The 26,957-nt window shown below is 38.3% G+C and overlaps 1 protein-coding gene across 2 annotated transcripts in view; it reads right to left on the bottom strand.

Moving 5' to 3' along the window:
• stxbp3 (syntaxin binding protein 3) overlaps window positions 1-26,957 on the bottom strand; it is a 56,539-nt gene that overhangs the window by 12,597 nt on the left and 16,985 nt on the right. For both annotated transcript variants that reach the window (XM_073063419.1, XM_073063420.1), the window contains exons 3-14: window positions 25,835-25,916; window positions 21,927-22,003; window positions 21,407-21,479; window positions 17,263-17,363; window positions 15,871-16,037; window positions 13,936-14,026; window positions 13,260-13,384; window positions 7,389-7,490; window positions 3,637-3,694; window positions 2,445-2,510; window positions 1,424-1,504; window positions 1,119-1,257 (exon numbers count right to left, since the gene is read on the bottom strand). In XM_073063419.1, coding sequence (XP_072919520.1) covers window positions 1,119-1,257; window positions 1,424-1,504; window positions 2,445-2,510; window positions 3,637-3,694; window positions 7,389-7,490; window positions 13,260-13,384; window positions 13,936-14,026; window positions 15,871-16,037; window positions 17,263-17,363; window positions 21,407-21,479; window positions 21,927-22,003; window positions 25,835-25,916 — 1,162 coding nt within the window. The remainder of the gene's footprint in view (window positions 1-1,118; window positions 1,258-1,423; window positions 1,505-2,444; window positions 2,511-3,636; window positions 3,695-7,388; window positions 7,491-13,259; window positions 13,385-13,935; window positions 14,027-15,870; window positions 16,038-17,262; window positions 17,364-21,406; window positions 21,480-21,926; window positions 22,004-25,834; window positions 25,917-26,957) is intronic.

Here is a 26,957-nt window from a genome sequence, read left to right as displayed (position 1 = left end):
TGCTTACAAACATTGCCAAGTAATTATTAGGCAACATGATGGGACAACATAATGTTTCTTTAAAAGAAATTTTTAAAAATCCTTCATTTACTTTTCATCTGATTATAGGATTGGTATGTTACACCTTTAGAATAGGGCAGTTTACACGTGTACAGTTGTCACTGACAAAATTTTCTTCGTGTGTATCTTACATCAATTTGTATTCAGCAGTAAAAAGAAACAAAAGAAAAAGGGACTTTTTTGCATTCTAAAGCATAATTTCACAGATCTATTTAAAGCAGAGTAGTAGAAATTTCAGTACATTAATTCTCAACACAAAATAATGCATCAAAACTCCAGCATGTTTACTTAATGCATCTTAATTTTAAGGTAAGCATTGAGATATAGTCTGAAAAATATTCTTACAACACTAAGAAAAGGCTCAATCACATCATTATATACTGTAGAATATAGAGTACTGCAGCAAAGTACAGGCTCTTCAGCCCATGATGTTGCACTGACCTCTTAACCTACTAATATCAATCTAACCATTCCCGTCTACAAAGCTCTCCATTTTTCCATCACTCACGTACCTGTCTAAGACTTTCTTAAATGCCCCAAGTGTATCGCCCTCTACCACCAACCCTGGCGATGTGTTCCATATATCCACCGCTCTCTGTGTAAAGAACTTACCTCTTACAACACCCCTTTACTTTTCTCCAATCACCTTAAAATACTGTGCCCTGGTAAAACATCATTGGCTATCCCTCAATCAATGTTCACCTCTATCAAGTCATCTCTCATCCTTCTTTACTCCAACCTGTCTTCATAACACATTGAATCTAATCAAGGCATCCTGGTAATTTCCCTCTGTGCCCTCTCTATGGCTTTTACTTTCTTCCTATAATCAGGCGACCATTATATTTTCTTGTGACAAACCAACTTCATTTAATTGGGTCTAAACATCTTGATCAGGAAAATAAAGCCATAGTAAAATATCACAAATTAGTGGTAGTGCCACAATCTTAATTAAAGATGTATGCTAACATGTAAAATTGTTCATCTTTTGTGAGATTTGGACTCACATGTAGGAAGCCAAACAATTATTGGATCTGTAATGCTTGTTACATTTACTGTACCATTTACATGGAAGATATAGAGCAAGATGATCCTTAATTTATCATAATCTCCAATATTTTTGTCCAGCAAAAAAGGCAGAATGATTCTCATGGGGTCCTTAATTTTCTGGCTTTGTGCATCTGTTCCAACAGCCAGGTCCTTAAGAAAAGAAACAGTGGTTTAATAATAATGGAAATCAATACTCTGCAAATCTCTGGAAAACTCTACTTCAGATAATAAAAAAAAAACATTTTTATGGTCCAACATATCAAAATATGTTATAGTTAAATATCCAGCATTTCTGAGCCCAAAGAATGCTGTATACCTGTTCGGCCTTGCACAGTTTTTCTACCATCCCGTGGAAACGCTTCATACAATCTTCAGCTAGAGTCAGGTGGACTGTTTGCTGCAAAGAAAAGAGGAGGGAGGGAAAATGTGCCACAGGTTAAAGAAGACATCTTATTCAAAAGATCTACACAATAGTACTAATTTCATGTTCAGTTGCTTATGGTCACATTGTGCAACTGACCCCTAACCATTTAATTATAAATATCCCAGGCATCGAGACTTTTTTTCTTGTGTTTCATTAATGTGGCAATAGAGCACTTATGCAGTACATTTTAATACCAGTGGTGTTAGAAATTATATATGACTACTTTGTGTGATTTAAATTATCATTACACCAATGTAGCCTTCAATGAGGCCATAATCTATCATTCCAGAACAATGGTGTTAATATCAATTAAGTTGTGTCTTCCACCATACAGGTGTGATATTTGATCTTTCTTATTTTTAAAAGTAGCAAGATTATAAAATAGTACTTCAAAATATAATATTCTTACTTGTCTATAACATAATTGTTAAATAAGCAGCATCAATAGCACCAACATAATACATAATTAGCCATTCTTCCAGCTTTAGTTCTTCCTTAAATTTATGCAGTTAATGACTTAAACCTGCCCTGCTCATTCAATATCCAGCCATCATCCATCACATTTGACTCTTGAACACTCTCAGGGTCATTCACCTTTCCTTGATATTCCACATCAGTAACTGTTCTCTATCAAAACTCTGCTATCAAATTGTGATGCATTTTTTTAAAGCATCTAGCACTATATTAAATAAAGTGCAGGGTCTTTTTCCTAGAAGATGCAACTTAATCACACTGGAATTTTTAAAAATCTTATTTGTTTATTGTCTATTTTGCAAATGGAGTAATAGCAATGGCAGCACATTGCAATGAACTAAGATTAAGAATAGCTACAGAGGAAGAAATATGCTATGTAAATGGGCTAACTAGAAATGGCTGCAGCACAGAGTAGAATACACAAATCTCAATGCAATACCTTAGCCTTTTGTCTTCGGAAAGCAGGCAACTTCTTCATCATTTGAGATAAAGAACCTACGGTGACCTGTAAAATGAAGCGTAGTTAGAAAAATTGCTACCAAGTTTCAGTTCAAATTTGCATGTTGTCCAAGTAGAGGCAATCACATCCTGCGGCTGGCCAAACTTTGTAATGAGAATGGAAACCAACAGTTGGAATTAAATTATCTTTATTTCACAAAAAGTTGTTATTGAGGACAGTGACTTGGCCCATCTTACTTCATCCCATTTGCTGGAGTGTTCCACGATCACTTCCGTTATCCTTATCCCAAAATCAGTTGCATAAGTGGACTACTGTTGAATAACATTCATTTATTTTTGTCCTTCATCATGTTCCTATTTATTATAATGTTTCATTCCAAGACCAAGGTCTATTTACTTTATTCAGAAGAACAAAAGAAATGGGAACAGGAGTAGACTGTACCAGCCTCGCCACACCTTCAATGCAACTTTGAATATGAAATTCTACACCTCTTCCTGCCCTATTCCCTTATCACCCATAAATCTATCATTCTCAGTTTTGATATTCATAAACTGAAGGCTCATAGTTCTCTCTGGCAGAGAAGTATAATGACTCAAGTCTAAAGAGCTTCTTCCTCATCTCTCAGGATCAACTGCTCACTTTCACTGCTGCTTATATACAAATATTCTCTGCTTTAGCTTCCAAAGTTTTGTTTGAGCATACTATGATTCCCTCCTGCAGAAAGATCCTATCAGTGTTATCCATATCAAGCCAGCTCAGAGTTTTATGCATTTCAAAGAGATCAGCTTTCATTCTTCCGATTGCCAGAGAACACAAACCAATTCCACACAATCTTTAGAGGCCTAGCTTGCATCAGAAGATTTCTCTATTGCTTAGATGAAAGGAGTCACCTGCTCTGACTATTGTCTGCAAGGTCTCCAGCTCTTCACGGATTATCAACAGGTGACCTCAATCATCTTTTGCAAGCCCCAATCCAGGGGTATTAGGCAAGAATATGGGGCTGTCAAGTCCATGTGAGATATTCTGTAACTACAGCCAGTGAAACCATCCCCGAAGGAAAAAGCCCATGACTAGTTCTCAGTCCTGTTTCTTCTCAGCAAACTCACAGGGGAGTCTCTCTGTGCAATGATCCAAGATTTCTTGCATGTACAAAGGTGAAAAGAAAACTTACTTTTCCTTCTGTTGTCTTGCTACTTTGGGCAAGTTCCTTTACCAATTTTGGTATTGTCCTGTGCAAAAGTAAGTATATAGAATGCTTATTTTTAATACATCAGAATAATTCATTCCTTCACACTTACAGCTCCTACAGTCAACAAATTCAATGTCAATTTTATAGCAATCAACTAGTGTGCAAGGAACTACGGAAAAAGTCCTCCATGGAAGAAGATGCTTCTCTTCCATTAATACGATTCATGAACTATTCTCTCCAAACCCCAATGTCAAAAAGATTTTCAAGTTTATCTTGATAATTTAAAAGATCAATCATATTTGTGATAATAATTTCACCTTCTCACAATATTTGCTGTTACTGTATTGTTATTCATTGGCTGGTATCCTGAAGAATCTATTTAGTCACCATAATATGTCTCCAGAATTGCAGTTTAACTCTGGCTGGAGCATTAATACACCTTGGACAAGATCACTGTAAACACCAAGTGGACAATTATGAGATAAACTATGTCAAGGTAAAAATGTTTACATCTTGGAAGGAACAAGTCAAAGTTCAAAGTCAATTTATTATCAAAGTACATTGATAGTATGTCAGAATATACAACCCTGAGATTCATTTTCTTGCAGGCATTTACAGTAAATACAAAGAAGCACAATAGAACCAAAGAAAGAACACATCCAACAAGACAGGGAAACGCCAATATATAAGAGACAACAAACTATACAAATACAAAAAGAGGAAAGAATAAATAATCAATAAATATCAAGAACATGAGATGAAGAGTCCTTGAATGTGAGTCCACAGGTTGTGGAAACAGTTTGGTGTTGAGGCAAGTGAAGTTATCCCCTCTGGTTCAAGAGCCTGATGGTTGAGGGGTAGTAACTGTTCTTGAACCTGGTGATGTGGGTTCTTGAGGTTCCTGTACCTCCTTCCTGATGGCAGCAGCGAGAAGAGAGCAAGCCCTGGGCGGTGGGGGTCCTTCATGATGGAATTGAATTGAATTGACTTTATTTCTTACATCCTTCACATACATGAGGAGTAAAAATCTTCATCTAAATGTGCAATGTGCAATCATAGTAATATCATAGCAATCATAATAATTTAGAATAAATAGAACAGTCAATTTAATATAGTCAGCGTGAGTTCATCAGTCTGATGGCCTGGTGGAAGAAGCTATCCCAGAGCCTGTGGGTCCTGGCTTTTATGCTGTGGTACCACTTCCCAGATGGTAGTAGCTGGAATAGATTGTGGTTGGGATGGCTTGGGTCCCCAATGATCCTACGAGCCCTTTTTACACACCTGTCTTTGTAAATGTCCTGAATCATGGGAAGTTCACAACTACAGATGAGTTGGGCTGTCTGCACCACTCTGCAGAGTCCTGCGATTAAGGGAGGTACAGTTCCCATACCAGGCAGTGAAGTAGCCAGCTGCTTTCCTGCGATAGGACTCCATGTAGATGTGCTCAATGGTGGAGAGCACTTTATTTGCGATGGACTAGGCTGCATCCAGTAATTTTTGTAGGTTTTTCTGATCTAGGACATTGGCGTTTCCATATCAGGCCATGATGCAACCAGTCAATATATTCTCCAACACATATCTATAGAAGTTTGTCTAAGTTTCAGATGACATGCCGAATTTTAGCATGCTTCTAAGAAAGTAGAGGTACTGCTGTGCTTTCTTTGTAATGACACTTACCTGCAGGACCCAGCACAAGTCATCTGAAATGATAACACCAAGGAATTTAAAGTTTCTGGCTGTCTCCACCTCCAATTCCCCAATGAGGACTGGTTCATGGACCTCTCATTTCCACCTCAGCTCTTGGTCTTGCTGACATTGAGCAAGAGATTGTTACTGTGGTATTACAGTGACAAGCTAATAAGAATGCACCGTGTATTGCATTGTACTGCTGCTGCTGCTAAGTAAATACATTTCATGACATATGCCGGTGATATTAAACCTGATGCCGATTCTAAACCATTTGCACTTTGTAGCAGACCACTTAGAACTTAGAAAATGGTATCAGAAGGAGATTTATTTATCTGCTGGCCTATGGAGTGGAGATGTACAGCAAGTTGCTTTTAAAGGGCTTGTAAAAAAGAGGCACTTTAAGTTCTTTTGCGCCTTCAGCAGAAAGAAAATGATCAGTACTGTAGGGTTTGGATGTGTAGTGTTCGAAGTCAAAGATGCCTATCAGGCATAGTTCTTCATCCATTCCTTCCAACTGATGCAGAAAGCCTTGAGTTCAATGCTCTGAAGCAATCATGGAATGTATTTACCCCAACATGCACAATTCCAGAGGTGGCTCTCCCCTCTTTACATTAAGAAAATAACCTAGCAACATCACTTGCAGGCTTTCCAAGAAGCAAACCCTGGCCTCCCACAGTATTGGTGTTCCATCCCTTTAGAGAATGTTTTAAAATACACTGTATCTTCTGTAGAATTGCTCACCTTAAATCAAATATTAAAGGAAACATAAACTGGAAGTTTAAATAAAGTCAATAGAAGTATAAAAGTTAAAAGAGGACTGTAACATATCCTGCAAGTGCTTAGCAAGGTGTTGTGGGAGGGAGATGGAGGGATGGACCAAGATGTTGCAAGGAAATTATTTATTTGGAATACTAAAAGAGGAAGAGGAAGAAAGCTGCGCTGAGCTGTTCTATTCTGCCAGAAATTGGTAAAGGATGATCCGTTGAACATGATGGCTAATGGCACTGAAGGCAAACCCAAGAGGGATTCCTCTGTGTTTCTGACTTCAGCTTCAGCTGCATTTCTGAGAAAGAGGGGCAGAGGTGAGAGCAGAGTGGGAATGGAATGGCACTGTTATAAATACTATCAGCTATTATGAAGAGAAAACCACATTTTAGAAAAGAAAACGTATGTCATAGAGAAGCATCAGTTTATATTCACTTAGTAGGGCAAGTGCATCAAGCAATTAAATAGACTACCTTATTTTCTGCTTCCAAGGTACAGTTGTGCCCCTTTAAGACTTCAAAGTTCAATTGTTGAATAACATTTCAGATTTCTTGGAGTCTAACAGTTGTGTGAGCAAGCTTTGCAAAATCAGGATTTACATACAGGGTCATTGATCAATGAATGGCTATGTTTTCTGAGAAAATTTCTGAAGTCCAACTAACGTGCAGAAAAACAGTAGATGAAATATTGAGATAAAGCAATAAAGGGGCACTGAAGCTTTTCATTCTGTTCCTGTTGATGGTACTTGACAAAAATTTAAACATCCAAGTTTAAGTACTTCTCATTCAGCAAGCTCATGAATAAGTTGATTGCATTTGAGAGTTTCATGCCAAGTGCACAAGGGCAGAGAGATACCTGTACAGCTGCTGTGGCACTGAAGAAATTACAACAGCCTGGAGATTATAGTTCACTTAATTATCATATGGTGAGCCTCTTCCATTACACTATTTGAAAGTTGCTTGACTTCAATACATTAATAATTAGATCTCAAATGATATATATTCAATTTCCTTTGAAAGTACATTTATTTTAACTTGTTGGTTAATTTTTCAAGATTTTGTCCGAAGCCAGATTTTTCAAGATACAGCAATTTCCTTCATGAACTTGCTTCACAGAGTGTAAAGGAATTACAACAAATATTGCATCAGATTTTCTAGCTGACAGATACATATATCAGCTCCAAACAGACGTTGATACTTAAACCTTTTATTAATAGTGAAAAAACATTTTTGTAATATTATAATATTTCAAACTTTTAATTGAAGAGAGCATATACATACTCGCTAACTTCTGCAATATGTAGATGCCGCAAATTTACCCAGAGTGTGTCATCCTCATCTAAAAGAGCCTCTTTGGATGTTGACTCTTCTTTTATTTGATATCTATTAAGATGAAGACAAAAACATAATGTCATTTTTAAAAATCTTTTTCAGATTTACTTTCTCCCTGGTTACGTAGAATTTTTAAAGATGTTTTATTAGTAGGTAAATTACCACAATCCTTTTATGAAGCATCTATTTCTTTAATTCCTAAAAAAAGATAAAGAACCCACTGAATACATCTTTGTTGAATGTGGATTCTAAAATCTTTTCCAAAATATTAGCAATTAGATTAGAGAAGGTATTGCCTCAAATTATCTCCGAGGATCAGACAGGGTTTATTAAAAATCGTTACTCATATTTTAATGTTAGGAGGTTAATGAACATTGCATACACTAATTAATCTAATACTCCAGAATGTGTTATTTCGCTTGACGCTGAGAAGGCGTTTGACAGACTTTAATGGGAATATTTATTTAATATACTTGAGAAATTTAATGTTAGCTCAAAATTTATATCTTGGATCATACACCTTTGGCTGCTGTATTTACCAATAATCAGAGATCCCCTTTTTTTAGGCTTTTTCGAGGTACTAGACAGGGCTGTCCTTTAAGCCCTTTACTTTCTGATATTGCCCTGGAGCCCTTGGCAATTACTATTCTTGATTCACCTAATATACTTGGCATTATTCATGGGAATGGGACGTATAAGGTATCACTATATGCAGATGACCTATTATTATATATCTCAAACTCAGAGAAATCCATTCCTGCAGTAATAACACTACTTGCTCAGTTTAGTAGTTCTTCTAGTTATAAATTGAATCTTGATAAGAGTATGCTTTTCCTATTAAATATGCAAGTTCCAATTTAGAGACAATCACCATTTAGATTGGTTACTGATTATTTTATTTATTTGGGTGTTAAAATTACTAAGAAGTATAAGGATCTATTTAAAGTTAATTTCTTACCCTTAATTGATCATGTTAAACAACTGTTTACTAAATGGTTCCCATTGTCCTTATCTTTGATTGGTAGAATAAATGCTATCAAGATGATTATTTTACCTAAATTTCTGTATCTATTTCAGGCAGTATCAATTTTTATCCCTAAATCTTTTTTTTGATATTATTGATTCTAAAATTTCTTCATATATATGGCAGAATAGAAATCCCAGGTTAAGTAAGAAATATTTACAGAAATCAAAAAGGAAGGCAGTTTGGCTTTGCCAAATCTTAGATTTTATTATTGGGCAATTAATATTTGATATTTAACATTTTGGACACAAGAGTTGGATGAAACTCAATGTCTACGATGGATGAACCTCGAGTGGGAGTCTATACAGGGGTTTTCACTGGCTTCTATTTTAGGAGCTGCGTTTCCCTTTACACTTACTAAATTAAATAAACAAATGATAAATCCAATAATTAAACATACAATATGGTTTCAATTTCATAAATTTTTTGGATTGAATAAATTTATCCTGTCAAGTTCTATTATATCTAATTTTTTCTTCTAATCATCTAGAATTGATCAAGCTTTTCTTTTATGGAAAACAAAAGGAATAACATGTTTTCGTGATTTATTCATAGATGATTGTTTTATGTCTTTTGAACAGTTGTCGAATAAATATAATTTGCCTAGATCACACTTTTTCAGATATTTACAGATTAGAAACTTCCTGAACGCTACTTTACCTACCTTTCCGATATCACATCAAATTGAATTTACAGGAAAAAATTTAGGTTTAAACCCCTATCAGAAGAGTTTAGTAGCAATTATTTATGATCTGATTATGACAATACGTCTAGGTACATCTGATAAAATTAAAAATGAGTGGGAAAGAGAACTTCAAATATCTTTGTCTACAGAGAAATGGAAGAAAATTCTTAAACTAATTAATCCTTCTTCAATGTGTGCCAGACACGCTTTGATACAACCTAAAGCTCATAAGGATAAGTTAGCTCGTTTTTACTGCCATATAAATCTTGTTTGTAATAGATGTAATTCTGAAGTAGCTTCCTTGACACATATGTTCTGGTCTTTCTCTTCTAGGAAAATATTGGAAAGATATTTTTGATATTATTTCAGTAGTTCTGCGTGTTGATTTACAACCTCATCCTATTAATGCAATTTTAAGACTACCAGTGATAGACTCCAGTCATTTATCCTTATCAGCTTGTCGTCTAATTGCATTTGTTACATTAATAGCCAGAAGATCCATTTTACTTAAGTGGAAAGATTCCAACCCCCTATCACATTTCAATGGTTTTCCCAAACAACAGCATGTTTAAACTTGGAAAAAATTACGAGTGGTACTATGGACCCTTCCGTTAAATTTGAAGAAACTTGGAGGCCATTTATTCAATATTTTCATATGATGTAAGTTGACCCTTTCTGAATCGTTTTTTAGTAATTTTTCTGTTCATGTATAGAGGAGCGGAGTTGACGACAAACTATAATTTTAACCGATGAAATACGGCAGCCCAATCTTTGTTTGCTTTTTTTTAGTTTAGGGTTTTTTTTTCTCTCTCTTTATAAAATATCTTTTTCATGGGTTGTTACTAAGAGATTGGGAGGCTAAACTCCATTTGTTACTTGGAATCTGTATTTGTCCATGTTAACCGTTATTAATGTAATCCCGATCTCTATGTACCGTTATCAATATTGCTATGTTTACTAATTTGAAACTTAATAAAAAGAAAAACATAATGTCATGGACATTTTATGGAATAGAAAATCCATTTCAGAGAGCCACACCCTATCAATCCACAAGTGTACTGGTGTATCACTGCTTATAAGATGACAAGTCAGGAGAGTCAGACCCCACTGTGATATCCCACATATCACCCAACTATTAGTGATTATGATCAAAGCAGAAGAATAATACTTATGATTAAATGCTTTAAATCTCCTTACTCACTGCTCCAGAATGTGAAATTCCAAATTAAATCTGATTAAGCCAAAAACAGCAACTTTGGCACACTTAATAAACACAAGAGATTTTGAGAATCTTGAGCGACAGACACAAAATGCTGGTTGGCACATGCCGACTTAAAGCATCTGAACCAAAAAGTAACACTGAAATTTTACCCAGTTTTAATATATATGTCATAGCTAGTCAGTAAATCCTTCTTTAACAGCACACAGGGTCTCAGGATGAAACTTTTAACTCATTTTAACATTATAACTTGAACAAAAGCTTGCTTTCTTTAAAAATCTCTGAATGATATTGGTGTGTTACGCAGACACACAACATTGGAGGAACTCAGCACATCAGAAAAATCAACAGTTGTCATTCTAGGCCAAGCCTCTTCACCAGGACTGGAAAGGAAGGTGGCAGAACCCAGAGTAAGAAGGTAGAAGGAAGTGGGTTGAGTACAAGCTGGCAGTGATAGATAATTCCAGGTGAGGGAAGAGGTGGGTGTGCGGTGAAGGGGATATGATGTGAGAGGCTGGGAGGTGATAGCACGAAGATGTAAAGGGTTGAGGAACAAGAAATCTAATAAAGGAGGACATTGGATCATGGAATACAGAGAAGGAGGTGGGGAACAAGAGCAAGGTAATGAGCAGATTATAAGGGAAGGGGAGGGGAACAGAAGGGGGTGAGAGCACCACCAGAATAGGAAATGAGGAAAAGAAGAAGAAAAAAAAATTGGGGTGGGGGAACAGAGCAGGGTTGTTCCCGGAAGTCAGAGAAATCGATGTTCGTGCCATGAGGTTGAGGACTACCCAGACAGAATATGATGTGTTGCTCCTCCAAACTGAGTTTAGCCTCATCATGGCAGTAGACAATGCCATGGATAGACATGTTTGTATGAGAGTAGGAAGTCAAATTGAACTGGGAGGCCACCGGGAGATCTTGGCTGTTGCAGCAGACAGGATGAATGAACTTGGTGGAGTGGTCCTGCAATCTATGTCGGGTTTTACTGGCATAGAGGAGGCCATACCAGAGGCACTGGATACAATAAAGCACCCCAGCAGAGTCACAGGTGTCCATATTTTCTTAAGTTTAAGTCTGATAGGAAGAATAATTTTGACACGCACAGCACGCTGGAGGAACTCAGCAGGTTGAGCAGGATCCGTGGAAACGAAAAGTCAACGTTTCGGGCCAAGACCCTTCATCAGGACTGAAGAAGGAGGGGGCAGGGGCCCTATAAAGAAGGTGGGGGGAGGGTGGAAGGTGCCAGGTGAAAAACCAATCAGAGGAAAGATCGAGGGGTGGGGGAGGGGAAGCAGGGAGAGGATAGGCAGGAAAGGTGAAGAAGGAATGTAAGAGGAAAGCACTATGGGTAGTAGAAGGAGGCAGAACCATGAGGGAGTTGATAGGCAGCTGGAGGAGGAGGCAGAGTGAAACTGGGATGGGGGATGGGAGGGGAAGGGAAGGGGAGGGAATTACTGGAAGTTGGAGAATTCAATGTTCATGCCAAAGGGCTGGAGACTACCCAGATGATATATGAGGTGTTGCTCCTCCAACCTGAGTTTGGCCTCATCATGGCAGTAGAGGAGGCCATGTATGGACATACCCGAATGGGAATGTGAAGCAGAGTTGAAGTGGGTGGCAACCGGGAGATCCTGTCTGTTGTGGCGGACGGAGCGTAGGTGCTCAACGAAGCGGTCCCCCAATCTGTGTCGGGTCTCGCCGATGTAGAGGAAGCCTCACTGGGAGCACCGGATGCAATAGATGACCCCGACAGACTCATAAGTGAGGTGTTGCCTCACCTGGAAGGACTGTTTGGGGCCCTGAATGGTGGTAAGAGAGGAGGTGTAGCTCTTACACTTTCAAGGATAAGTGCCATGTGGGAGATCCGTGGGGAGGGACGTGTGGACCAGGGAGTTGCAGAAGGAACGATCCCTGTGGAAAACAGAGAGGGGTAGAGAGGGAAAGATGTGTTTAGTGGTGGGGTCCTGTTGAAGGTGGCAGAAGTTGCGGAGGATAATATGCTGGATCTGGAGGCTTGTGGGGTGGTAGGTGAGGGCAAGGGGAACTCGGTCATTGTTGTGGTGACGGGAGGATGGAGTGAGGGCTGAAGTGCGGGAAATGGCGGAGATGTGGGTGAGGGCATCGTTGATGATGGCAGAAGGGAAACCATGATCCTTTAAGAAAGAGGACCTTTGACATGTCCTGGAATGGAAAATCTCATCCTGGGAGCAGGTGCAGCAGAGACAGAGGAACTGGGAATAGGGAATAGCATTTTTGCATTTGGCAGGGTGGGAAGAGATATAGTCAAGGTAGCTATGAGAGTCACTGGGTTTATAGAAGATGTCAGTGGACAGTCCGTCTCCAAAGATGGAGACCAAGAGATTGAGAAAAGGGAGAGAAGTGTTCGAGATGGACCAAGTGAATTTGAGGGCTGGGTGGAACAAAGTTGATGAAATTGATGAGCTCAGCATGGGTGCAGGAAGCAGCACCAACGTAGTTGTCAATGTAGTGAAGGAAAAGTTGGGGAGCAGTACCAGTATAGGTTTGGAGCATAGACTGTTCAACTTTTGACTGAGTATCTTAATTCAAACGGAACTGATGAGTTAAGGAATGCCAACTTGCAAATGCAATTTGGATGAGATAACCCCAGAAAGCAAACCGTAGGTGGAGCATGTCAATAAATTGAGGAAGGAATCAGGAAATTAAGTTAGCCCTATATTTCCATATTTCCTGCATAATACAGTCGGTAATTATTATCAATAATGCTGAGTGAAGGAAGACTAAAACAATCATGAGTGAGCATGAATTTAGAAGCAACTTCATTTAAGCAACTATTTCTAGAAGAAATTCCAACCTTCAATAAATGTTGTATCAAATCAGCATTGTGAAATGAAGATTGTGCAAGCTTACCTATAAATGTTATTTTCAATTGGAACCAAGTCATAAGCCATAGCTTGGAAAGTTAGCTCATGCAAGAGTGTTGATACTGGATCAAAGCCACGGTCAATTATCAGAAGCTGTGACTGTGTTTTACCCTGAAATGTTACAAACCATACAGAATGGTTATCAACAACAGTATACACAGAGCATCTCTTTTGTAGTAAAACATCCCAAAGACATGGAATTGATAGTGAGTGACGTATGAAGAGATTTGAAGAAAAGAATGCAATTTATACAATAAGGGTGTTAGTTAGCAGGAATTCACAATAATAGGCATCAGGAGCAAGGACATGCGATTTTCAACAGTCAACAGAGTTTGAGGGCATCTCATCCACTCAACAGAAGGGTTATCAATGCAATGTCAATAAACATGTAGAAAAAGGGTAGATATTGTTGGAAGATAAGGATATTAGAGAATATGGAAAAAGGCCAGGGTTTGGAATGGAGGTTAAATTGTGGTAGCTCCCACCTCAGTGATAAGCTCAACCCACCTAATCTCATCTGGTTGATAGGTTGCAAGAGGCAATTAGTAAACCTTCCCCAGCACTTTCACTTCAAAATGAGTAGTTGCATTCTATCAGATTGAATTGCAATTTAGTAATTAGGTATCACAGTGTACGATTCAATTTATTTAAACATACCATACCTTTATATTGCAGTCGTCAGCTAGTTTATAATGTTCTGCCAGCTTTTCCTCTACCAGATTTGCAAGATACTCTGCATTATTTTCAGTGAAACTGGAAATAAAATCAAAAATATCATTTTGGAAGAAGAAGAAAATGCTGATTCCATTTTACTTTGCAACCTTGTCAAAAACAAAACATAAATTCCATTATTGAAGCTTATATAAAGAAGTTATTAAAAGAGTTTCCCTTTTTATTAATAATTTATCATTGAGGGAAATCTAGCAGATACTACACTATTCTAGTAGTGTGCAACAACAAAATAATGCATCATATAAGATAGCATTAGAAAGCAGATAGCTATTACATAGAATCTGAAATCTTGCAATAAATGCTCAAATTGAGAGCTCCATTAGTTCTGTTACAAGTTGGCAAGCCACGAGTAAAGTTCCACTCATTGATATAGTATATGTACCTAATTTATTGGAAATGAATCATCATTCTTTTTACTTTGACTCCTAATTTAATTTAATTTCTCAAGGAAGTTGAGTCATATACTGTCAAAGTTCAGTTTGCACAGGTCATAGTCTATGTAACAGATAAGCTTATTGTAGGCAGTGGCAGTAGAGAGTGAGGTTGCCCCTTTTTAATTTACACATCTCTTTGCTGAGTCAATTTCCTGACTGACAAAATGGATAACCAGCCCCCTACTGCCTGCAGTGCAAGGCCAGTGACCATAAAAGGCATGGGTAGGAACCTTCCCTTTATTTTCCCCCTTTTGTGAATTGGCAAAAACCAGAAATGAACATCATAGATAAACAGTTTCACCTATAGTTCAGCAATTTTCTCTGAGATAATGTAATGCTAGTTACATTAAATCCTCTTCCACACACTCCAGTTATAAGACCATACATCATTGGAGCAGAATTAGGCTATTCGGCCCATCGAGTCTGCTCCACCATTTCACCATGGCTGATCAAATTTTCCTCTCAGCCCCAATCTCCTGCCTTCTCTCTCTATTCCTTCATACCCTAACCAATCAAGAATATATTGACCTCTGTCTTAAATTTACATAAAGACTTGGCCTCCACAGCCGCCTGTGGCAAAGAATTCCACAGATTCACCACTCTCTGGCTAAAGAAATTCCTCATCTCCAATGCTAAAAGACACCCCTCTATTCTGTGGCTGTGTCCTCTGCTCTTAGACTCTCCCACCATAGGAAACATCCTCTTCACATCCACTCTGTCAAGGCCTTTCACCATTCAATAGGTTTCAATGTGGTCACCCCTCATTCTTCTGAATTATAATGAATACAGGCCCAGAGCCATCAAACACTCTTCATATGACAAACTGCTCACAATGAGGCTCTACCAGTGATTTATAAAGTCTCAACATTATATCCTTGCTAGCATCCTGAAAGTTCTGACTCGAGCTGAACCTCATTTCCATAGACCAAGACGACACTCTATCTTGTACGTGGCAATTCTTTACGTAAAACTGTGGATTGGTGAGTGTTAGCAGACTATATAAAGGAACATTAATAGGAATTACTACAACGTTTATGCATACACAATCTCCAATCCGAAAGCATTCAGTATCTGGCAGCCTTGACAATGTACCATCCCAGATCAGGGATTCTAAGGTCAACAACAGCAAGTGACCCATTTGAGAAGAGCTAACTTTACATCTTCCTTGCACTACTCAACTGCACAGAAGAAAGAACATTTACTAAGGGGCAATGAGAACTGGTGATACGTAGTGGCATCTAATAAACCTACTAAAATATTTGATAATGTTGCTGTAATAAAACTTTAATGGTTTCTTGAAGTCAATATGAAATGTGAAAACATTTTGCAGAATAATAACCCAGGAAACACAATGGTGACAGTGCAATTCATACATTGACTAATGGGATGAATAAAAAGATTAAATTGTAATGTAAGCATATCAAAATGGACCTGTAATTATTTCCACGTTCCCTTCTGTAGCGGACACCAGGATTTTCATCCAATGTTGCACACACAGTTGCAATTTTCTCTGCCATCATTTCCATAATGTTATTTTTGTCTTTTGACGTTGGACTATAAATTGAGGAAAATGCATCAGGAATGTCAAAGATGAATACCTAGATGATAATGCGGTGGGGAAGAAGAAAAGAAATTTTAAAGAATTAACTTTCTGAGTTCGATGTCACTTGCATAGCGGGGTTAAAATTCAGGGATGGGTGCTCCATCTCAGAACTACGCTAAGTGGGGTGAAGTCTACAAAGTACTAAACATCTGCAAGGTGAGTCAAGAGATGCAGGGTAGATCCTACTCATGGAAATTAGTACTTTTAAGACAATCAAACTGCAACAATAATTATAAACCCATTTCTTTTTCATCAATTACTGGGAGAATGGCTGAATTTATTACCATGATAAAAATTAGTGCTCACACCTGGATGCACAGCATCGAACTCAAGTGGCAGTCAACCTAGATGTTTAGTTTTTACCCCACAAAGGGTGTCCCAGTGACCTACTCACATTAACCCACTGGACATTTGACAATTCTGTAATGTACCCAGGTGTTGGACAAAGATTTTTATTTATCTAGTTTTTGCAAAGATAAGCTTAGATAAAACTTGTACTTTTCAACAGCTTAAACAGATACAGACTATAGCTAAACAGTAACTACTCCTTCAATGTTCAGAAATACAATGCCCTAAGGAAACTGTTCTTATGATTCTGTTACGATTTCACTCAGCTCTCTATATGTTTCCTATTCACAGCAACTATGTGTTATGCAGACAAATAAAACCATAGACAGGAGCTCATCGTGTTTGTCTTTTCCTAAAAACAATTTTCCTCATGTTCATACTTCAGCCTCTTGAAATAATCTTTCTAAACTTTGTCAGCAAGTGAGGAAAGGTAAATGACATTTCCTTCTTATTTATCTATGACATAATATTTGGCAGAATGTAATTCCACAGGGTCTGATGTAAATATCACAAGAAGTCTTGAATATGCCATCACTCAAATTAAGATGAATATCTTTCAGTATACATTCGCTGGCTATTGATTCTTCTGAAAGTTCTGTGCTTTCAAAAGCATATTCAAAGCAATCAAGCAGATGCAGTTGAACAAAAACAGGTGCACCAATTGTATTCTGACAAAAATAAGTGTTTTTGCATTAACGTAAGCCCATCGGGGTGGGGTTACACTGCATCATTCAAGATGCAGCCTTTTTGCCCTTAGAAAAAGCAAAAGGTTATTTCACTTTCAGCCAAACAGCAACATCATATTTGTTTTTAGCATGCTGAATTAAACACCACAAATTTGAACACATTTTAAAAACCACAGAAATATTTACCTGTGATTCATATGAAAGAAAGGAAATATTAACTTCTTTGCAACGTTTTATAGGTTTTGCACATGTAGTTTTTAATTGACTGAAGAGATTATCAGGACAATCTAAAATTTAAAAAAAAGGTTATTTCAGCAGCACTGAATATCCACTTTTCTACATTTCACAGATCAAGTACTGTATATATTTAAAAGAGTAAATTAGAAATGTCAATATGCTGAGAGTCTACACCTCTGAACTAGTCTATCTCCACAGTCACACACCTTAATTTCAGTCATAGTGGCATAAGTCAAAAGGGAGACACACTATTACTCTTCATAAAGGGCAATTGCATATACGAGGGGTGATTGATAAGTTTGTGGCCTAAGTAGAAGGAGTCAATTTTAGAAAACGTAGCACATTTATTTTTCAACATAGTCCCCTCCTACATTTACACACTTGGTCCAGCGGTCATGGAGCATAACTCATCTCCTTCTACCTTAGGCCACAAACTTATAAATCGCCGTTGATGAGTTATTCAAACTTTCTGCATAATCACTCAAAGAGTTGACCTGCATGTGCATGTAATGACAGTTGCATAACTCATCTCATTCTACCTTAGGCCACAAACTTATCAACCACCCATCGTACAGGCTAAAGCAGCCATTCATGATCTCAAAGCTTTTAGCGTATGAGCAAATACTGAGACTAACGGAGACCTGAGCAATAAGAGGAATAAATTTACAATGAGAAATTGTCAATGAAGAGCTCTATTGAATGGGAGGACTTGACGGTAGAGCATTTAAGACTGAGCCTCAAAGCACAATGTAGCTACTACTTGGGCATGTAGGCCCAAGGTGTAAGCTTCCACTGGTGTGAGGTTTCTTTTTTAGAGCTGCAGTTCTAAACTCATTGAAATACAAAAATAGCTATATAGCTGAGGTCAGTTCTAACACCAACAATTGCCAAATGGTTTGCAAATAACCTTCCCAACACTATGGACACACACTTAATGAGGAGGTAACATTTCTCTGAGCATAGAGGCATTGAGCTCATCTGGAAGCAAAGCCTTGTTGTTATCTATGTCGCTTGGTTTCATTTTTTTATGAGGTAATAGGATTCAAGCCCTGCCAAAGCTGTTGAGCATCCCCCAGTGATTTCAAGTTTTGTCCGCAATTACCATTTTGCGCACCACGAGATGGCTTTCCGGAGATCATACCTGGACCTCTTGTATCTTACTTGGTCACCAGATCTGAATACTACTGATCTGGCCCTTAGCAGATTGCAGATCGCATGGTCATTCAGGGCTCCTGGTTGGGAAACTCTCTGAATGATTTTGTGGTGCACACTCATCTATGACTGTTTTTATAAAGTCTATGACAACCATGGTGTATTCATTCAGATTGTCTGATGAGTCTTTGAACACCGGGCGGTCCACTGACTCATATCAAGCCCATAGCCTCTCCTGATTTCTCGAAATGCGGTCTGGGCATGGAACGGCAGGTGTTCCTTATTGTACTACAGCAATGGTAGAGTGTATTGGGACCCCTGGTGCTGCAGGTTAAGTACTGATGATAATTGGGCAGAGCTTTCAAACAAACAAGCCTGACTGAGGTCCCCGAGTATGATTTAAAATGCGTCGATTTGGACTGTTTCTTGTTTGGCGATGGCAGCATTCGATATATTGAGTTTTCTGAACCTGTTTATGCTCATTCACGCTTTAGATAATAAAGCATACAGACTGATTTACTGATTTGCCAATATGTTGACTGCAATTTTGTGCCAAACACCAAACCTTAACATATGGGAGCACAACTGGAAAATGTTAATTGGAACAAAATGACAACGAGGAGGCATACAGGACTGTGATCAGTTGCCTGGTCACAACAAACAACCTTACATTCAACATCAACAAGACCAAGGAATTGACTGCGACTTCAAGGTGGTGAAGACTTTAGAACATGCACCAGTTCTCACTGAGGGTTCAGCAGTGCAAAAGGTGATCAACTTTAAGTCCAAGAGGCAGAGCCTCAGGAAGGCAGCATCCATCATTAAGGACCCTCGCCAAAGGGGATATGCTCTCTCCTTGTTACTACTGCCAGGGGAAGGATTCTGAAGACCCAAACTCAATGATTCAGGAGAAGTTCTTTCCCCTCTCCATGAACACTAGCTCACTGTTAATTCTTTACCTATTTACTAATTCTGTAATTTTATGTCTTTGCACTGTAATGCTGCTGCAAAAGAACAAGTTTCTCATCATATACGACAGTGATAATAAACCTGATTCTGAAAATCAAGTATTTTCAAACCGTACTTGTATTCTGATTAATAAATAATCGTACATATTATCAGTTTTAAGGCATTTAAAGTCCCAGCTAAGCTCTTATATCTCCATTATTCAAAAGAAAATGCATTGGACTGAGTAGTTCAGTCATCAGTATTTCCTTCGCAAACAAAATAAATGCCCAAAGTATAATAATTCAGAATCCATAACATTATAGTTCCATCAGTTTAGCAATTACCACCTGAACCAAACAAATTGATTTAAAATTTTAACATCACTATAACTGAATTTACAAACTTTATCTCTCACTCTAACATTGCTTACAAATTTACTTTAAAATATGATACAGGCTCCCATTGCATTTTGTTCAGATATCACTTGGCCTGAACTTGTAATTCTGCATAAAAGTTCATCCATAAGCTTCTGTTATTGAAGAAAATAAAGCCCATAAGATATAGGAGCAGAATTAGACCATTTGGCCCATTGAGTCTGCTCCGCCATTTCATCATGGCTGATCCATTTCCCTCTCATCCCCATTCTCCTGCCATCTCCTCGTAGCTTTTCATGCCCTGACATGAGGATTTTTTAAATAACATCTCAGAAATTTCTGTGCTAATTTTGTTAAAATGTGAGAAAATCAAGTCCCAGTTTTACTCTGGTGGATCATGTAGCTTTAGTGCTCAGCAACATTTCATTTAGAGAAATTTATATTATTCATACATCTGAAAAGCAGGACAACACATTATATCTACAAAACATAATTGCTTGCTCCTCAGTATCAACAAAGCAGGAAACACTGGATTAGAGAGAAAGAAGTCCAATTCTGGACCTTAAGTAAAAACAAGTTTAAATCTATGTCTGCGTTGTAGACGTTAGCAAACTGCCAAATACCAATTTAGGTTTTATCCACCAACAAAACAGTACCAAAAACAACACCCGTTATAAGCCTTAACCAATGCATCAATACTGACTAGATCAAGCCAACACACACAAAATGCTGGAGGAACTCAGCAGGCCAAGAAGCATCTGTGGTAAAAAGTACAGTCATCATTTTGGGCCAAAACCCTTCGGCAGGACTAGAGGGAAAAAAGCTGAGGAGTAGATTTGAAAGGTGGGAGGAGGGGAGAGAGAAATACCAGGTGATAGGTGAAACCTGGAGGGGGAGGGATGAATTAAAGAGCTGGGAAGTTGATTGGTGAAAGAGACAGAAGGCCATGGAAGAAAAAAAAAGGGGCGAGGAGCACCAGAGGGAGGCGATGGGTGGGCAAGGAGATAAGCTGAGGGAGGGAAAAGGGGATGGGAAATTGGTGGTCACTGGGAGATCCTGCTTGCCCTGGCGGACGGAGCAAAGATACTCGGTGAAGCGGTCTCCCAATCTACGTCAGGTCTCACTGATATACAGGAGGCCACGCTGGAAGCACCGAGCACAGTAAACGACCCCAACAGATTCACAGGTGAAGTGTCGCCTATTGCCTCCCCACTTCTTTATTTCTTCCATGGTCTTCTATCTCTTTCACTAATCAACTTCCTAGCTCTTTAATTTATCCCTCCCCCTCCAGGTTTCACCTATCACCTGGAGTTTCTCTCGGCACCCACTCCCCACTTTCTAAATCTACTCCAGTCCTGCCGAAGGGTTTCTGCCCGAAACATCGACTGTGCTTTTATGCCCCATCGATGCTGCCTGGCCTACAGAGTTCTTCCAGCATTTTGCGTGTATTGCTGGGATTTCCAGCATCTGCAGATTTTCTCTTGCTTGTGATTTGATTACCAGCTCAGGCCATGTAAGTCTCAAAATGACAGTCTGGTTATGTTTAGGCTAAAACATATCCAACATAGCAATTAATTACTGTGGAAAGGAATGACACCAAATAAAATGAAGTGACTTACAGTCAGTGAAGTAAACATAAGCTGCTTTATACTTGTTCTGTTTTCTGAAGTCATTTATAAGTGCATCTACAGACTGGAAAGTAAAAGAATTTTACAGACAGAATTTTAAAATACAGATAGAAATCATAAAATAGGACAACTTACGGGTTATTCATACATAATACACTCAAAAGTTTCAACATCGAGTTTTGAGCATTTGCTTTAAAATCAATATAAAGGTTTATGTAAATATTAATATCTCTACAAATAAAAATTGTGCATTTTGCAGTTATCCATTCAATCTTACACCAATAACAAATACTGCATATAGCTTAACAATAAATAAAGTTCAGCACACTAATGAAGACAATCTTCTTTACTGCCTTTTTATTTTTAAAGAAAATTATACATATTTTCCTTCCATGCTAAAATTAAAATGTTCCGAAGAGGTATTGAAAATAAATTCTTTGAGCTACAGCTCCATAATGCAGAATCAGAAACATGCTTTCCTCATTCTGCGTGCTTTATTAAGGAAAAATACCTTTTCTGTTGGAGTAATGAAGTAGATAGCCTTCATGTTTGGAACTGGCTCACGGATTTTGTGTAGATCTTCAACAACTAGAATCAAAGCATTCATAGTAAGTGCAATTCCAAAATAATCATTGGTAATATTTATATCATGGGCAAACACAGAAATCTAGCTGTCACATTCTTGACAGTAGATAACAGGATTGGAACTCTCTCTTAATATTTGCACATAATATGGCAACTTAAAGTTTAGGCTTTAGTGGCAAAAGGACTATGCCCACCAGGCATCCTCACCCAAAGAACAAGGAGAATGAATGGAATGAATTAGGATGCAACAGTAATATCATTGCATATCTACACAAAGTGCTGTCACAGGAGAGCAGTGTCAAGGAATCAAGGAATCACCTCCACTCTCCAGGCCACACTCTCTTCTCACTGCTGCCATCAGGAAGAGGAACTGTTACTACCCCTCAACCATCAGGCTCTTGAACCAGAGGGGATAACTTCACTCACTCCATCAATGAACTGTTCCCACAATCTATGAACTCACTTTCAAGGATTTTTCATCTCACGTTCTTGATATTTATTGCTTATTTATTTATCATTATTATTACTTTTCTTGTACTTGCACAATTTGTTGTCTTTTGCATATTGGTTGATGGCGATCATTCTTTGATTCTATTGTGTTTCTTGTATTCACTGCGAATGTCCCCAAGAAAATGAATCGCAGTGTTGTATATAGTGAGTATTCTGCCGTTCAGGCAATTCATTTATATTTTTCTATGCAATTAACCACATTCAGCTTATATTGAGCAGTTCCTGATCTACATTAGGTCACTTCCTGTATTGCCAGTAAGTCATAAATAGAAAAGCACACTGGCTAGCAGAAGGCCAGAGGCTTATGTTAGGAGCAAAAGATTCTTCTACATTAAGCCATCCTGTTGCTTCCACAACAGAAGCATTGCTTGTAGGTTGATGTTATACTTTTCAGAAGTTAATCTAAAGATGTCAATAAGATTTTGCTGAAATAGAATGTTACTTTTGTGTTTATTAGACACTAACCAGGATGCTAATGGTTCACACATACTATTTACCTGTGGTATTTATTTGTCAGGATCCTGCAGGAAACTTCACTAAGCTCTTACTTACTTGTGCATATTTACTTGAGTGAATAGAACAACGTGAAAATTGTCCTGTATTTTGTTTTTCAGTTTCACTCCTTATTCTCTACGTCATTCCACTGAGACCTCAATAAACCCAAAGAGCTTGGAGCTTATACCCTGACTCTCATGTCATTTTTGAGTGGAGTTTGGCTGACTGTCTTGTTGATGTTACAACATCTCAGCAAGGACAGTACAGTGACATATGTGTACTTTGATAATAAATTTACTTTGAACTTTTAAATAAAAGCAAAGAGTTCTAAGTGTTTTTTTTTTGTTGTTCTACATCCATGGCTTTAAAAGACAATTAACTCAAACAATTTATTTCATTATAAGGATGGATCAGCTCATCACATGGATTATTGGATTATTGTAATAAAATACTCAATCCAAATAGCAATTGGGAAAGTGTATGTAATAATTAGTTTTCCATCTATTTTTTGACGACTAGCATAATCATTGAAATTTTACTCCTATAACACAGCAGCCCTTTGTACAGGAATTTTCTTGATCCCATTCCTCCTTCTGTTTGCTATAGCCCTATAAACTATTCAAATACCCTTTCAAAGCCTTGAATAACTGTATTCCCACCTTTCTTACTGGCAATAAATTCCAGGGCACTCCACACTCTGCTCAAACCAGCTTTTCTTCACAAATTCTTATTAAACTTTGGTCTGTCATTTTAAATTGGATTGCTCTGATCTGTGAACTAGTAAAGTCATCAACTTCTTTTTACCATCATGATCTTCCACACCGTTATTAAATCTCCCCTCAGTCTTCTACACTTCAAGAAAAATAACCCCATATTCACTGGTGTCACATTGAAATCTCCTGTCCCTGGAATCATTCCTGTAAAATCCTTTTCATAGCTTCTCCAACGATCTCAATACCCTTCCTGAAGTCTAATGGCCAGAATTACCCCAATGTGGCCTTACCTGTTTTATAATCTCCTCACTAGCATTCTTCCCTTTACTTATTCAGATTCAGATTCAGTTTATTGTCATTTAGAAACCACAAATGCAATGCAGTTAAAAAATGAGACAACGTTCCCCCAGAATGATATCACAAAAGCATATGACTACACCAGAAAATCCACGTGATGTTTGGCAATTCCCAATCCAGAGTCCGGAGAGGCTGCTGCGTATTAATATCGCACTACCGTCTAGCGCGTTCCCCGGAAAGGAGCTCCAAAGCCACCAGACAAAAACAAGACCAAAAACTAAAGCTACAAGACCTGTACAAAACCACATAATTACAACATATAGTTACAACAGTGCAAACAATAGCATAATTGATAAAAAACAGACTATGGGCACAGTGAAAATAGCCCAAGATGTTAAAGGATTGTAAGTTCAAAAGAAATCACCACAGTTTCCACAAGTCCCCAGGGTCCCGACAGACTCGCCATCCCACGCCAGCGGCAGAAGGGAGTGCCCCCGCTATGGACTTCCAAGGCGCCGCCCGACTCAGCCTCGCAGACGCAGCACACAATGACAGCTGCGTCGAAACCAGCCTCGCAGACGCAGCACACAATGAAAGCTCCGTCGAAACCAGCCTCGCAGACGTAGCACACACCGAAAGCGACCTGAGTCCGTCGAAAGGACTCCGAGTCCGTTGAACCTCTGAGCCGACGACCATCCCCTCCGGCACAGCTTCTCCGAGCACCATCCTCTGCCGAGCGTATTAAGACGGCCCCGCCAACGGCCATCAGCAACACGACCCCGAGGACTGGGGGCCTGTTTTTCCCAGCAGAGTCCCGGACCTCACAGCAGCAGCAGCAATGAAGAAGGTCTTCCTGGAATTTCCCGATGTTTCTCCGTGCTTCCACGTCCGTTTTCAATCGATTATGATTGTGCACGGCACCCCACTTTACAAATAACAGATAATCAGTTCCGGAGTGGCCGCTGCAAGCTGTGTCGCATCGCCATCTTGGATCTTGGAAGCCTAAGATACCAAATACTTTGCTAACAGCTTTCTTTATAAGTCCTGCCACTTCCACACAAGTCCCTCTGTTCCTCAATAGACCTTTTAGCTCTTATTTAATATTTTCTCTATTGTTTGATTGCATTTTTGTATCATCCAGGACAGAAATAGCAGTTTTTAAAAAAAATCACAATAGGAGATCATCAAAACAATTTGCATACAATAGTGATGTGCTTTTGGAAAGATCTCATTAAATCCACATGGGATCAGACTGTAATGTTAGAAAAGTAACATCTGTGCATCAAGTAATATCCTTTTTGATGATCCGAAATTGGATTTGAAAAAATCTGATGGTGAATTCCTATCATTTTGTGTGTCATCTGACATCATGTTTTTCTCTAATTAATTAAACTTAAACCATTATCATTGAATGTTCAATGAAGAATTCAACAGATCTTCATCTCTCAACATGCATGATGGCAAAACATTGCTAAACTAAGAATGCAAGTAGATTTATGTCAGATTTATCATTTCTATTGTTTCTACAAAATATTTTGGATGAAGGGAGAATTTGTAAAGCTGAGAGAACAGTCAATTATAAAAAGGAAATTCATCTTATAATGTACCTTTATTTCCTTTGTGACATGATTGAATTATCGAAAAGTCTGGGTTTAGAAATTGGGAAAACAGATAGGCAGAAGGGAGAACTCAAATCACAAAACTATGATAATTCTTTAATTTATAAGTCATGACACAGTTGAGTTTACAAATAAACTGGTAATTGAAATTAAAAAATGGAAGATTATCAGCATCAGTCATAGTACTCTTACGTACATACCGGTGATCTTTTCAGCCATAAGTGTGGATACTTTGCAGCAAGATGAAAGAAGCCTTGTGGTGTAATGGTCCAGAATAAGTATCTGTAAGAAAAAGTGACAGCTTGAGATTCTTCCCAAACAAGAGAAATCTGCAGACGCTGGAAATCCGAGCAACACACTCAAAATGCTGGAGGAACTCAGCAGGTCAGGCAGCAGCTATAGAAAAGAGTACAGTCCACGTTTCAGCCCAAAGTGTCAACTGCTGAGTTCCTCCAGTATTTTGTGTGTGTAGCTTGCAATTCTCGCTGTGGTATAGTTAATTTCATCTGGTTTATACTGTAGTTGCAATAGAAAAACAAGCTAAATATTTTCTGAAACATTCTGCTTATTGACCACACTAGTAGTTTTATGCCACTTACTCTTCTATTCTTCTTCACAAGGAACTAACTCTACTCTGGATGTGGTTCAACACCACTTTGGGATGGCCATTTCTAATATGTATATACAGTTGAAGTCAGAAGTTTACATACACTTAGGTTGAAGTCATTAAAACTCATTGTTTAACCACTCCACAGATTTCATATTAGCAAACTATAGTTTTGTCAAGATGTTGAGGACATCTACTTTGTGCATGACATGAGTAATTTTTCCAACAATTGTTTACAGACAGATTATTTCACTTTTAATTGACTATATCACAATTCCAGTGGGTCAGAAGTTTACAAACAAAATCAAAAGAAATCAGCCAAGACCTCAGAAAAAAAAATTGTGGACCTCCACAAGTCTGGTTCATCCTTGGGAGCAATTTCCAAATGCCTGAAGGTACCACGTTCATCTGTACAAACAATAGTACGCAAGTATACAAACCATGGGACCACGCAGCCGTCATACCACTCAGGAAGGAGACACATTCTGTCTCCTAGAGATGAACATACTTTGGCACGAAAAGTGCAATTCAGTCCCAGAACAACAGCAAAGGACCTTATGAAGATGCTGGAGGAAACAGGTAGACAAGTATCTATATCCACAGTAAAACAAGTCCCATGTTGATATAACCTGAAAGGCTGCTCAGCAAGGAAGAAGCCACTGCTCCAAAACCGCCATAAAAAAGCCAGACTACAGTTTGCAAGTGCACATGGGGAC

This window comes from Hemitrygon akajei, chromosome 12 (assembly GCF_048418815.1).
Source record: "Hemitrygon akajei chromosome 12, sHemAka1.3, whole genome shotgun sequence".
In the NCBI taxonomy this organism is placed as follows: Eukaryota; Metazoa; Chordata; class Chondrichthyes; order Myliobatiformes; family Dasyatidae; genus Hemitrygon; species Hemitrygon akajei.
The sequence above is the reverse complement of the archived record's forward strand: the minus strand, read 5'-3'. Positions and strand labels throughout refer to the sequence as shown.